The sequence below is a fragment of the Apteryx mantelli genome, chromosome 26 (genome assembly GCF_036417845.1).
Source record: "Apteryx mantelli isolate bAptMan1 chromosome 26, bAptMan1.hap1, whole genome shotgun sequence".
Classification (NCBI taxonomy): Eukaryota; Metazoa; Chordata; class Aves; order Apterygiformes; family Apterygidae; genus Apteryx; species Apteryx mantelli.
The window spans coordinates 8,636,267-8,650,953 of record NC_090003.1 but is presented as its reverse complement, the minus strand read 5'-3'; the positions used below and the strand labels follow the sequence as shown (position 1 = coordinate 8,650,953).

Here is a 14,687-nt window from a genome sequence, read left to right as displayed (position 1 = left end):
AGGATTGATGTCCTGGGTGTTTGCTGTTTCAGGGTGGGAAGATCCCCATTCGCTGGACGGCCCCGGAGGCCATCACATACCGCAAGTTCTCCTCGGCCAGCGACGTGTGGAGCTACGGCATCGTCATGTGGGAAGTGCTGGCCTTCGGCGAGCGCCCGTACTGGAACATGACCAACCGTGACGTAAGTGAACGTGGGTCAGCGTGAGGGCCAGCCTGCTTCTCCCAGGTCAGCTTAGCAGGGGTCCCTGGGGAAAAGGGACCCCCTGGGCAGCCCTTACCTCTCCTCACATCCCCACTGGGCTGTGCACGATATCTGTCCCCCTGTCCCGCAAGGAGGGTAGTATTGTATTGTGTAGACCGGTCATTTCTCCTCCAAGCACTGCACAGCTGTATCTACCTCTCCCTTTGCAGCATGGTGGCTCCTGGTTGTGTCTGTTTGCATGCACTGTGGGACTCCCTGTCCCTGTCTGCTCTGCGTAAGCCTTTCTGCTGGCTGGAGAGCCTCCGTGCATGGTGTCACCTCTTTCCCACTCCCCAAAGGAGTGAGGGTTTCCTCAGGTTCACTGCAACCCCATGGCGTTAACCTGCCAGTTGTTCCTGCAACCGGTGCTGGAGCTCCGTCGCTTCCACTGCCCATACGAGGCTCCTGAGAGCCCCAGATTTGCCCCACTTAACGGCAGGCTTTGGGCTTGTCAGAGTTATGGGGAGACGCTCTTAAATCAAGACTAGCATAAAAACTGTAGCAAAATGGAGGTTACGCTCCTGACTACAATCTGGGAGCAAAATTTCCAACAGGAGACAATAAAATGAAGTTTCTGGCTGTACAGAACCACCAGATTCCTTTTTTACCTATAGGGACTACCAACCTATCTGCCTGCTCCCCGTTCTTTCAACCTGCATGTCCCTTCTCTCGCTAGTGCTTTTATTATGTCGGAAAGTGGCTTTGGTGACAACAGAGCTTCATCCCAGGCATGGCTGCAATGACTTGCACAACTTCCTCTCCCCAGTTCCTTCACACAGGGCTTCTTCCAGCCTTGTTGAATGGTAACGAGTCCTGGTTGTAGAGCAACTGAATGTGAACGAAGCTCTCATGGCTTATCTGCTGGAGGGAAATGGCAATATTTTAAGCCTGTTGTAACACTTAATAAATCTGCCATCGTAACAGTCATTTCCAGTGTACATATGGTATCCAGCATGCTTTTAGCCCCATATAGGGACTGCATGCAACTTGCCGGCAATAAACTTCTCATTTAGCATGAATCTTTTGTACAGCCCCCTCCCTTTCTGATGGCCTTGAGAGCTCAAGCACCAGGGATCTTTCCTGTGCATCCTGGTCGGGGGTGCTCAGAGTCAGACTGGGAGAGCAGTTCCCCTTCAACATATGGCTTTCTTTCAGGTAATTAACTCGGTGGAGGAAGGCTACCGCCTGCCTGCTCCTATGGGCTGTCCCACAGCCCTGCACCAGCTCATGCTGGATTGCTGGCAGAAGGACCGCAATGAGAGGCCTCGCTTCTCCCAGATTGTCAGCATCCTGGACAAGCTCATCCGCAACCCCGAGAACCTGAAGTGCACTGCCACTGTGAATCGGTAAGGGCTGTCTTGGACAGCTGTGATGAACAGCTGCCGAGCCACAGTCAATGCTGAGCAGAGCGTGTCGGACGCAATGTGTAAGGGAGATTTCTGGCCAGCTCCACCAGCGGTGGCTTCCCCTCAGCTAGAGGTGGCGTCCCAGTGACCACAGGCATATATAGGACCCACGAGCACAGGCTGGTTGTGGTGGGTAATAGCGGAGCGAGAAACAGCCTGCATTTCACTGGCCTGCACCTGCTGTGCCATTCCCATGATTAAGACCTAAACAAGTGTGTGCAGCACTGCCCACAAAACGGTTGGTCTCCCTTTACCAGCCTCTTAGGCCATGCAGGGCTCTCTGTCCTTCCCTCACCTGCAAGGTCACAGGCTTTTCCAAGTCAATATCACAGCCTAGCCATGTAGGACCATCATCGTCCCATCCCCAGCTCCTGGGCTAACCCCCTTCCTCCATCCTCCCAGGTTCACCCAGACGCCCTTTGACAGGGGTGTCTTTGACTTCACCAGCTGTCTCACAGTGGAGGACTGGCTGGACTCCATCAGGCTGGGGCACTACCGGGACAACTTCGCCATGGCAGGGTACTCCTCCCTGGGCATGGTGATGCGAATGAACGTCGAGTGAGTACCAAAGGAGAAATAGCACAGATGGGATTGCCCTGTACTGTCCCACTAGCCCCTAAGCAATGGCCGTCCTTTGCAAGAGCTGGTTGGCTTCCCTAGAGGGGGATGCCAGAGACACCCCTGAGGACACTGGGTCTGACCCATCCCAGGTTCATGCTGAGACCTGAGACAACATCCGAAGCAGCACTGAGCTTTGAGAGGAGGCATGAAAGTCATACTAGAAAGGGTATGTGGGTACTGAGTCACCACTGGTGCTCCATGGTGGGTATCTGATGCAGCTCCACTGTCATCATAGGATCACAGGGTAATTCGGGTTGTAAGGGACCTCAGGAGGTCATCTAGCCCAACCTCCTGCTCAAAGCAGGGTCAGCTATAAGGTCACTGTCTCCCTGCATTTCCAATCTTTGTTTCCCCTCCAAAAGGCATGCCCAGGCCAGAGTGTGGCTGGGTCACACCGCACAGCTTTTCTGCTTGGAGGGTGCTGCCAAACGATAGGAACTGTGACTCAGGACGTGACAGTGCAAGCCGTGGTCAAGGTGGGGCAGGTAGACAGGGAGCCAGTGAAAGGGAAGATGGAGAGGTGCTGGCATGTCCGTGTCAGTCTGAGGCTGTATGTGGGGGGCCTTGCTGTGGGACTCGGTTGATGCTGATCCATTTTCCTGAGGTTCATCAGGGAAGCTTCTAAGTGGGGGAGGCTCATCATCGGTGTGTCTGTCGGCTGGGTTATCTGAGGGCACCTTGCTAAAGCTGAACCCAATTTCAGAGCACTGATCTTGTCAGCTATTAGCCTGTCAGGAGTGATCCCCCCCTCTACTCCTGCTTCCCCTGGCTGTCACGAGAGCCCTGTCACAAGGTTGTGCCATGGGGAATGACAGCCTGCCCTTTCCTGGGAGGATGCCCATGGCTCCTCAGGCCACAGCGACCTTGTGCTGATGGGTGAGGAGAGAAGAGCCAGGCAAGGGGTCCTGGGCAGTTCCACGGGGTGTGTGCATGAGGAGGAGCAGTGTGTCTCCAGGGCCTGACATGAGGCCAAACTGCAGAGTTTCTGACAGGGTCCTTGTTCTCCAGGGACGTTCGGAGCCTGGGCATCACCATGATGGGCCACCAGAAGAAGATCTTGAACAGCATCCAGGTCATGCGGTCCCAGCTGCTGAACACGAATGGTCCCAGGAGGCATCTCTGATCACCAGCTTTGCAGACCCACATCGGGCATTCCTTAACACTTACCCTGGCAAAGGGGCAGCAGGGTGGTGAGCAGGGAGAGGGGTGCCAGATCAAGACCTGGAGCCCCTCCAGCATCTCTTTGATTTGAGCTCCAGTGGAAACATGGCTTTCCAGATACCTCGACAATCCTGCTGTCTCCTTCCCCCGTCTGAAGTGGGGAGCAGCCTTCCAAGCAGGCTAGGGATAGGCCACTCCTCTCTCCATACTCTACCACATTGCTGTGGGAACCGGGGGTCCCGAGACAACTCTGCGGGACAGGTGGTAACCTCCTCACACAGAGGGATGCCTCCAGCTGCACCTGCAGATGGAGGGGTAGCCGATGCAACAGCAATACCAGGAGCAGTAGGACTTGGCTTGTCATGCTCCACGGCTCCTTTGGATCAGACAGCTGATCCTGCCTTGTGTTTCCAGCGAGTTTGTTGGATCTCTGAACTGAAGAGGCCCCCCACATGATGCCACATGGCAGAGAGAACCTTGTTCCTAGTACCTTGCAATGCCACTGTACTCCAACCTGGACCTCCAGAGCTGCTCTGGCCTGCAAATGACTTCAAGGTCCACCTCCACCAAGCCCATGAGGGCAGGTGATGGAGTACTGGGCAAGCCAGCAATGCTAGGAACTGATGGCAGGACTGCAGGCTGGCTCTGCATGCAGAGGAGACTTCCCCAGCATGGGAGGAGAGGTGGGCAGGAGCTGCTATCAAGAGACTCAGGAAGCCCCAGGGTGCCATGGAGAGTCCCCGCTTCTTGAACCCACCAGCACTGCTCCTCTACAGATCCAGCCCAGGCACATTTTCTAGGGCTCCAAGCTCAGGTTTCTCCCATGGCAGAACTATCCCTCCTGTCCTGTGGCCTCCTCTAAAGCTGTACTAGAGCAGAGAAGAGTTGGAGAATTTGCTCACCTCTCACATGATTTGGGGTCAGAGAGATTTCTGCCAAACTCTAATTTGTTCTTTTATTGCCCTAGAGAAACCCAAGAGCTTCCTGTTACCAAGTTGCCTGCCTATGCCCAGGGCTGCCACGTTTTCCGTGCAGGAGGGGTCTTGAGCACCATTTCCAGCTGCAACCACACAGCCCCCCAGCTGGGGAAAGGGGCTCTGCTCAGCTGATGCTGCATGTCAGGCAAGGCTCATGAGATCTTCAGCATCACCGAGCTGATGAGCCCGATGATTAAGAGGCAGTTTGGCCTTTCTGCTACGGCTCTCCTCTCTCCTCCATGGGGAGCATCTCTCTTAACGAGCTTGCCTGGCATGGAGCAGTGGCCTCCAGAGGCACGTGGAGTTGGCCTGAGGGGCTGAGTGGGCTGCAGAGATGGGGACGTGCCAGGGAAGGTGAGCAGGCCATGGGCTGGGGAGGCTTCTCTGGGGTGTAAATACAATTTTCTATGGGGTTAGGAACTGTTTTGCTAATGTCTGATGTTAAGTACGCAAAAATGGTCTCAAAGCACAGAAGCCTTGGTCACGAGGCTGAACTCACTGCAAAAAAAACTCTGCTGGAAGGTGGGCTGGGGAGATGCTGCTGGAGATGGTCTCTCTGGGCACTGGAGGGGAGCCACATTGACTGTCAGAAACCAGCATGACCCCCAGGATCCTGCCCTTAGCACTGTAAAACTGACATCACTCCAATGTAAGTGCTGGCAGGATCTGGCCTGAGGTCTGCTCCTCCCAGTGCTGGCGGCTGTTTGGGCGCAAGGCAGGAGGGTTAAAGCCATTTTCCAGCTGCAATAATCCTGGCTAAACTGGCCTTTCTGAGGCTGGCTTAGTTTTCTATCCAGGGCACCTACGTCCTGCTGGATTTTGTGACTTTGGCGGGCACTCTACTTCTTCCTATGGAAGCTCTTTGTAACGGGGGACAGATGCAATGTGTTGTTTAATTTATATTGCACCCTGCATCCTGCACTCAGACCTGTCACACACACACCCCCTGCAGTCAGTGTAATGATTGAGGTCAGTCCAAGCCCTGCAGCACGGGACGCTGGGCACTGGCTGTGTCCTGTCTTCTCAGCGCGTGGGACTCCTTGGTGGGGGAGTCCTGCGTGAACAAACCATCCCTGCACCCATGGGAGAGCTGAGGTCGGGCCAGTGCCAGACAGAACTGTGTCCTTGGGCTCATGGGGGCTGTACAGTCACAGTCCCCAGGGCCATGGGATTTTCTGGGCAGTCCTGGGAAGGGAGGCTATGGGATCTGAGCCCATGGTTTGCCAGATGGCCCCTGTCCCTGATTCTGGAGGTTGGGGTAGTTGGACTGCTCCTTGGACGAGCTTTAGTCCCTGGGCCACACGGGCTCTGGCCACGGGGACAGCTGGGCAGGGTTTGCCTTTTACATTCTGCACATCTTCCTGGACAATAAAACTCTTCCTTCACACAGGGCATCTCATGGCCTATTATTAGCTCTGTGCCTCACACAGGTGCTTCACAGCTGGTGGAATTCATACAGGCCTTCGCAGCTGCTTCACAGGCATGGAGATGCCCAGGTAGCCACCTGCATCTGCTCTAGAAAGCCTCTCCCATGTGATGGATGCTTCCTTAGGGAGCAGGAGCATCTGTAGGATGAGTGCTTATGACTGGACCTGTGTGCACAGGGAATGGCCAAGACACTAATCAATGTAGACTTCCTGTGTGGGTATTGCTGTGTTGTGGGTTGGGAGGAGGCCTCCCCTCAAACACAAGGCCATTCCTACATAGGGTCATGTAAGCATGTGAGATCATGTGTGTAATGCTCTTCTGAGCTCCAGTGATGACTCCATTGTGGACTTGCTGTAAGCTGTGACCAAAGCACACTGGAGATGAAACACTGAGGACACAGGTTTTTGCAATAGCACAAACCAGTGTTGCCTGGAACAGCCCCAACAACAGACACAGGAACAGAAACCTGAGATTCTTCCTATTCCCCCAAGTCCAACTTTAAGTATCAGCCCTCATAGATCCCTTGCAGGTTTTTCCAGATCCGGGCTTACCCTCTCCTGGAAATTCAGGAACTGTTAAACAAAAAAACCCAACTCCCCAGCCTGAGCTAAAGCATCTTGTAGGCATTTGGCTGTGATCCCAGCTACCCTCCAATGAAAGACTTGCCAGCATCTGAGCTGCAGGGACAAAGGCCTTTACAGAAAAGAAGGATATTTTTCTTGCTAGAAAAAGACAAAAGGGCTGGAAGGCCTGTTTGAGGCTGGATGCACCCCAGTGCAAGGCAGGATTGGCTCCATCCATGTCACTGCAGGCACACGTGGCTCCTCTGCCCCTACAGCCTTTCAGAGGTGGAGGTGACTTCTCCCCGGGCAATCCAGCCTTGCTCCACTGCCTGCACTGCAGGAAAAGACCAGCCTTGCTCTCCAGCGATTCCATGTAACCAACACATGCCCTCTGTTCTCCCAGGACATTCTCTGTCTCCACCACCACATTCATCCTTCCTATCACCTACATCATGACTGGAGGACGCCCATTGCTGTTCCTGTGCTCATGTCCCTGACCTGTCCTGTCCCTGACCCTTCTCTTTTCCCCATCACCTCCCAAACACATCCTTAGGCATCATGTTCCAATTTTTTGGTTTCCTGGAGCCTTTGTTTGCCATAGAATCATCGAAATGTGCTTGGAAGGGACCTCTGGAGGTCGCCTCATCCAGTCTCCTCCACACACAGCTGTGTGGGTTTTGCTTAGACCCTCTCTCTATTGCGCAGGTATGGACAGCAAGTGGACACCTCACTCACAACTCACTGCTGGCGCTGGGCACACAGGACAGCTAGGAAATGCTGGGAGATGTTAGTGTTCATTGAGGACCTACATTTTGCTGATTTATTACACTTAAGAATAAAGCCAGCATTCACATATACGAACCAAGTTTCTTAAATCCCTCAATTCCAAAGCAAACACTTGATCCAGGGAGGGATGGCTGATACTGATGCCACCCCAGGTAAAGTCAGGGACAGATACACTCAGCTAGGCAGGTGTGCATTGCTCTGCGTGGTTAGGGGCCCATACTCAGAGCTGCTGCACAGACACTTTAGGATCAGCTTATGAACGATTGTGAGGAAAATGCCCAGGACACCATCCCTTTGGGAGCTGGACCACTACATCCACAACCCCTGCTGATCCAAGCAGGAAGATGAAACAAGACTGTGTCATTTTTCACATGTCATTTCTCCCCCTTCTGGAAGAAATTGCCATGAGCAATGCAAGCCCAGGAAGGGCCAGTCATTCGAGGCTCCTCTGCAGGACGCAGAGCTACATTTCCAGGCTCCTGTGCACCGCTCCATGTCCCTGTGGTTGTGTCCTGCTGCAGCCAGTGACTGCCAGGGCTGGCTAGGCCAGGGACAGGGCTGGCACACAGGGTTCCTGATGGCTGAGAAAGGAACCAGCTTGGGAGCCAACCCCTTACGGAGGGCACATGGGGAACATGTCCAGGGGAAGGAGCTGATCGGATAGACAAACTCCCCCACCTGAGGAGAGAGGCTATGGAAACTCTAGCCTATGTACGGCAGCTAATAAAACCCCTCATGTATGAAAACAGCCAGCAGGACTTTCACACTTTCTTAAATGTCCCCAGGGAGACTTTTATTCTTACAGCTTGCACCGCTGAGAGCTGCTCTTTCCCTGATAAAACAGCCTCCCTTCTCTAGTCACATCTCACTCCCAGCTACTGCTAAGTCATCTCTGAAGCATTTCATTTATAGCTGTCTAAGTCAAATTTGTCTGTATCATTAATAAGTGAGGTTCTGCTGGCTTTGAGTGCCTGGAGGTAGCAGCCTGGACTTGCAGAGCACCTGCAGAGCCCCGTGTGAAGTCACCCATCTTAGGTTTGCACCCACGCTCATTTACGTCAGCTTTATGCAAGCTCGCAGGGGTCAAATACACTCCGTGGACTGTGTTAACAGATGGTGAACTCTGCTTCGTATTTACTGATGTGATTCCTGTCTGATCACATACCAGCTTAGTCTGCCAAGGAATGCTGTATTCCCACATCACCTTCTCTCTTTGCTTTTAGCACAGCCATTTAGCATCATGTCCTAGTAAATTACTCGGGATAACCCGATGGAGGATAGAAGCATCATCCACAGCTGAAAGGGTTAAAACTAAGTTCTACATGGGTTGTGAAACACCCTTTAGGTCATGTCTGGGTTGAAAACCACCACTGCAGAGTGAGTTAGCTGCATGTTTCCTCCCAGGATGGATCCATCCAGAGATTCAAGGAAGCACCGGTGCTACAAACAGAGCAGGCTCTACCCACCCCAAGTGAGCTGGGCTCAGGAGGGGTTGAGTCAGGACTGCAGCAACCCCAACTTGTCTTACAGCGTTTGGGAACATGGGCTGGGATTCAATGCACAAACATAGGTCTGAGAGTTAGAGGTCTCCATTTGAGTGGTTGCCTGTTAGACTAAGTGGGAAAAGGAGGAAATGGGGGACAGTTTCTCTACCTCTTGCTATGTGAAGTTGCCTTTCTCTTTCCACTGTGTATAAGAGGGAACCCAAGGTGACTGCCTTGACCTCCACACCTCTATTTACACGATATTGATCCCACCTCTGTATCCAGCTGTAGCGGCCTAAAGGGCAGCGCTTCTCCATGCATACCTGTGGTTTAATGATGATCTCGACATAGGAGAAGCAGGACCAACTCTCTGCACTCCCCATGCACCTCCCTTCCTAGATCACCCTGGCACTCAGAACACGTTTCCAATAGCATTAGGAATTGGACTTAAAGAAAAACCAGATGGACTTTGGACCAACGCAGATTGAAGGGGAATTGTAGACTTTGTGCAGAAAAGTCTACTGGGTCCCTAATGGGAAGCAAGGCCTGGTGCTGCATTTCTGCCCTCTCTCATTACCCATGACCATTTGGGGTGCTTCTTGTCTCCCAGCTCTGGATGACCGGCCCCCTGACTCCAAACTGGGACAGGGCCCAGGCTGACTCCTCTTGCACGCTGGGACAGATCCCCAAAACATGGTCCTACCCGTCCGTGGGACGTAACCCAAAGCAACCCACTCAGAGTGCAGTGCTGAGGTATCCCCGGGCAGGAACATGTGCACACAAACTGCCCAACTCCTCAGGGACTTGTGGCCAAACCCAGCGTCGTGTACGTGGCCTGGGATGTGCAGATTTCTGTGCAGCACATGAACAGGATGCCCAGCGCTCTGCATTCCCACTAGCTTAGGGATCCCTTATCCAACAATTACAGGTACAATTACATCTGCTCTTTTGAGCAGGCTGTCAAATTTCCACGATATCCGGACAAAAAAACAGAGCCCATCAAATTTCCTGGATGAAGCATCCTGGTGGGTGTTTTCTGGGAAATACCAATGCACAGCTGCTTTTAGCTGTCCTGCGTATGCTGGTCCATTCAGGATGGGAATTGCAGATCACCTGCAGGTGCCGAGGAGATTTCTGTGCGCAAAGCTGGCAACGCTTCCCTTACACAATGTACCATTTATGCTTGGAGGTAAAAACCAAGACAGCTATTCACCGAGTTAAAAAAGACTGTGGGGCTACACAACACACAGAAAACTTGTGAAAAGGGTGAAGGCCTAGTAACCTGTTGATCTAGGCTCCCAGGCATGGCACATTAGAGCCGTTCACTTTGCTGATGCTGAAGAAGGTTAATTATTATGTGTGGACAGGTGTTGTGGATGGTGGAGGCGCTTGGGTGGACGTGCTTCGGTGCGCTCACATAAGCGTGGGCTTGAGGACAGAATGCGCTGCAACGTGCACCCGGGATGCGCTCAAAAGAGCGTGCAAGCTTACAAGTCTCCATGTAGGCTTGAAAAATGGGAGCCTGGAAGTACTTGGCAGTGCGTAGGGTGTAAGAGCACGCACACCCATAAATGCACCCTGCGTGTGTGAGCAGGCAGCATCCCTGTGCACACCCCCCAGGGAAGGAACAGGAGGACCGGGCGCTCACGAGTCCATGCAAGCATGCACCACAGGACCAACAGACATGCATTTCCATGCCTGGTGGGACTGGCTCCATCCCACACAAGCTGTATCCCACATGGATACAGAGCAGGGAGGGGGCGAAGCCCCTTTTAGTGCTGGGCTCCTCTAAATCCGTTATCGAAAGATGAGGTTCCTCATTATAATTCTTTTATTTCTCTCACATTCAGAGCTGCCAGGGAAGGGTCAGCAGCACTTATGAAATTTTCAATTCTCGTAGGTTTTGAATTTACATGTTTTTTCTGTGTCTGAGCTGGAAGAAGATTATGAATAAAAGATTAAAATTGGAGGTCTCCAATCATTTAAGAGCAATGCGACGAACGTTTATTCTGGGAACGAGTGCGAGCCAAACACTGCTGCATGAATACCAAAAATTAGCAGCGAACTTCAAACGGGGCCTAAACAAAAGGCTGTGCTCTTTGATGTGACTCTCTGCTGGGGTGCGGGGAGGAGCAAACCTGGGGAGCTGGCAAGCTCTGGGCTCTGCAGAGTCTCTGGGAGCAGAGCTACAGTCTCCCGGCACCGTCTGGAGCTCTGCGCTTGACTCGAGATGCTCCAGAGAAGAGTGGAGTCCTGCCAGCTCCGTCTCTGTCCTGGCTGGTGCTGGTGGGGAGCACTTCCATCACCGAGTCCTGCTGCAAAGCATTAGCTCTGTACCCTCGCTGGGTGCTGCACTTTTGCTGCTCTCTGGGAACTCTTCCTCCACCTCCAAGACAGTTGTGCTGAGGAGGGCAATCATGAAACGCTGCTTTCCTGGTTCATTAAGATGAATGCTTGTCAGCACCGAGGAGGTTGTGTTCAGCTCGCAGAGTGCTGGAGCAGTCCTTGAACAGACAGCTCTGGCGACGGACACGAGAGGCAGGGCTTTCGGAGGCAGGAGGGACGGGGAGGTGGGAAAAGAAGGGTGGATACAAGGGATTTTAATGAACGACAACACGGCTGGGGAGTATGGGAAGAACTGACACGATCAGAGAGAGGAAGGGGAGCTGCAATGAGCTGAGAGCACAGGGGAGCCAAGGTGGGAGCTGAGTGGGAAGGATTTGAAATAAGAGGCCTCGGCAAGCCATGCCTGGTGTGGAAAAGGACTTTTCATAACTCGAGGCAATGGCTTCTTGAACAAAACCTTTGCAGTGCCTGCTTCTCTGTTTGGAAAGATGAAAACAGGATGGGACCCACTCGTGCATGGCATAGCCATCGCCAGTCATGGGCATGTTCTCACTGCGTTTCCTGAACCAAGGTGATAGCAAGAAACCCCATCCCACGCTCCTATTGATACCTGGCTTTCCTCCCTGCATCCTTACTCAGCTGGGCGCACTGATTTCCAGTTCCCTTCTTTAGCAAGCCTATGAAAGCTGAGGGAATAGGCACACACTTGCCTTGTGGTTTCCAGCACAGTTTCTCTCATGCTTTGCCAAGATAAGAGATATCTAGAGCCAGGCAAAGCGTTAGTCTCCTCAAGTCTCTTCCCTGCCTCAGTTTCCCTTGTCCTTTTAGAGTCTTGGTCCCACTCCTGGAGCCAGGGGTTCAGCTTCTCACCCCTACAGCCCCCAGGTCCTTTTTCACGCAGTGTCTGTGTCTGGACTGCTACACATCTGTGTGTGCAACAGCCTGGAGATTACTTGTTCACAGAGCCCCCGCGGCTGGTGCTGCTGCAAGGAGTGCAGCAGAAGGGTCTGTGCTCTGGAGGTGCCTGTAGCACCCCCCAGCCATGCACAGCACGGACATGTCCATGTCCCAGGAGGGATCTGAAGGTAATATGGTGCTGTGGGACAATCCGTGATCTAGCATGGGCTACGGCCCAGCTGCAAGCAGGAGGCTGGACCAGAAAACCCAGAGGTCTCTTCCAGCAGCCTGGCTGGATCCTGTGAAATATTTCTAAGCAACAGATCTTATCAATAAGAGCTGCACATAAAGCACTAAAATGTTTTGATCCCACTTTCTTAGATATTTCATTACCTTTCACCTCTTCTACTCTGCCCTGGACTTTTAAAGGCTAACAAGTGTTTGACGATGAAGTGGTAGATGGTGTTCCCCCACCGTGTGCGTGCCCGTACCTGTCGCGTGTCGCTCTTCCCCTCTCTTGGAGCGGTGGTGGATTTTAGCCAAACGTGTCAGAGGACAGCGAGTACAGAGGGGAGCATGTTTCTGCAAGCTGTACGGAAATAAATGACAGTCGGAGAAAGAGCGTGCGATGTAGCAGTGCCCCCACAGACAAGACGGTGGCAGCCTCAGCTTGCATCTACATATGTCCAGAGGGAGGCATGAAAAAGGGACCTACGGCAGGTCTCTGTAGGCAGAGCTTTGCTCCAGCCTCGCAGTGAGCACTGAGACACCTTCCTGAAAGAAAGCGCCACTAAGACTTCTTGCAGCCCGTGTGCTCTGTTTTTCCATACTTTATCCTGTGCTTTGTTGCCTGCTCTGCTGACAAACCACCTTGAAGGCACCCCACCGCCTCTCCTCACCCTCTTTCCAGGCTAGGTTGCCCAGCCCTGAGCTCCTGCAGCCTGGAGAGTGAGGGCAACAGGCAGCGTTGTGGGGCATCCCTCTGGATGGTGGTGAGGGGGTCTAGTGGTGCTCTCTTGCAGGTGGCCCTGCCGTATCCCTGCCCAGGGGCTTGCTCTCCATCAGCCCTGGGTCATAGAAAAAGGCTCCCCTGGGCCACGCTATCACCTGGAGGCTGCCAAAACAACCCACTGGGGATGCTGGGTTTTACCTCCCTGCCCGTGTCCTGGGGCAGCACCCAAGGAGGACAGTTGTGATGGGGACGCTACGCTTCCCGTGAGAGGACGGCAAGATCGGGAGCAGAGCTCCTTCCCTGACAAGAGCGGGGAGTCGCGCTGTTTGAAATTCACGGCACACGCATCGCGGGAAGGCAGGAGGGGAACCGATCTGGGGAGCTCGGGTTTTTGTTTTCCCTCTGCAGAGCGCCTGTCAGAGACGCCCGCCTCTGGGAGGACAGGATGGACGGATGGACGTGGCTGACGCTGAGAGATGCTCACGGTGGATTGCACAGAGCTCCCTGCGTTTTGATAAGTCCTTCGGCGCCGGTGCTGACAGCCGCTGCTGCTGACTCCCTTGCCCTCGCGAAGCAGCGCCTTCACTTTGATCTTCTCCCAGGACTGCTCCCATCACTGACAAAAATCCCTTCCTCAGCTTTTATCCTCTCCCGCATGTTCCTTCTAGCAGCCGTGCCCCAGACATCACTCCTCTGGCCATGGGACTCACCTCCCTTTGGAGCAGAGCCCTTTCTGCACCTGGAGAGCCAGGGCCAAGGCCTGGTGAGACAGGATGCTGCTGACTTTGCTCTCTTTAATTGTCCCCAGACTGCTGGTCCTGCTCCGTTCCAGGGCTTCAGTGGCAGTCTGGCAAAAAAACTTTGCTCCCTTAGCACCTATTTTGGGGAGAATGGCTTCGTGTCACGAGGCCCAAAGACACACAGCAGACAGCTGTGGGTGGTGAGCAAGCTTTCAGTGACGAAGTGATGCGGTGTGAGGATGAACTGCTCCTGCTTCACCCCTCATTCTCCACTGGCCTGGTGAAACCCCCCCCCCCTCCTTGGAAACAAGTGGTCCTGTACCGGCTGTATCTCTCCCTTGTCCCACATCCCCTTGTTCTCATGCTATCTGCCAAGACATCTTTATCACGTCTATATTCATGTTTCCTTTTCAAACCTCTCTAAAATCCAAGCGCATTGCACAAACCAAGATGGGGAATTTAGGAGTATTTGATGTAAGAAGGGAAGTATGGTGCAGACCACTTCAGATATGCAGGGCTGGCATCTGGGACTAGTTTTTGAGGGCCAGTATTACAGTCCCCAGATTTTTAAAGATGCTTGGTGTCCACGGGATGCCTCTGTGGTGACCACCCAAAGCTCTTGCTTCTGCCAAGTGGCTGGTCCCTCCCTGTGACTGTATTTTTGTGTAGGTGCTGACGCAGAGGACAAGAGAGCAGATCCAGGCAGACATGTAGTGAGTCCGCGGACTTGACTGCAAATGGATGGGGGAAAGGCTCTATGTGGTGATGCTGTGCAGGAAAACGCTCCCAGACTTTCTTGGTTTGTGCCAGAGTCTCCATGCCTGCTTGTTTGCATCAGACACCGACGCTTGTGAGGCTGCCTGGAGGCAGGCTGAACCTTGCTAGTCTGGACAGCATCTTGTCTTCCCATCTGGGCTTGTCCTTTCCAAGCTACATAAACCAGTTTGCTTCTCTGAGGCTTTGCTACCATTTTTTACTTGTTTGCTCTAAACCCTCTTCTCCGTGGTGAGGTTTCAGCATTTCTCCACATGGTGGGGGGGAAGCAGGTCTGTGGCTGATGGGGGTCAAGACCGTTAAACACTGC

The 14,687-nt window shown here is 53.2% G+C and overlaps 1 protein-coding gene across 1 annotated transcript in view; it reads left to right on the top strand.

Moving 5' to 3' along the window:
• The window catches only part of EPHA8 (EPH receptor A8), a 49,258-nt gene extending 45,866 nt beyond the window's left edge, over positions 1-3,392 (top strand). The window contains exons 14-17 of the mRNA XM_067311222.1: positions 33-182; positions 1,398-1,588; positions 2,051-2,206; positions 3,278-3,392. Of these exons, the coding sequence (XP_067167323.1) occupies positions 33-182; positions 1,398-1,588; positions 2,051-2,206; positions 3,278-3,392 (612 nt within the window). The remainder of the gene's footprint in view (positions 1-32; positions 183-1,397; positions 1,589-2,050; positions 2,207-3,277) is intronic.
• The last annotated feature ends 11,295 nt before the right edge of the window (positions 3,393-14,687 follow it).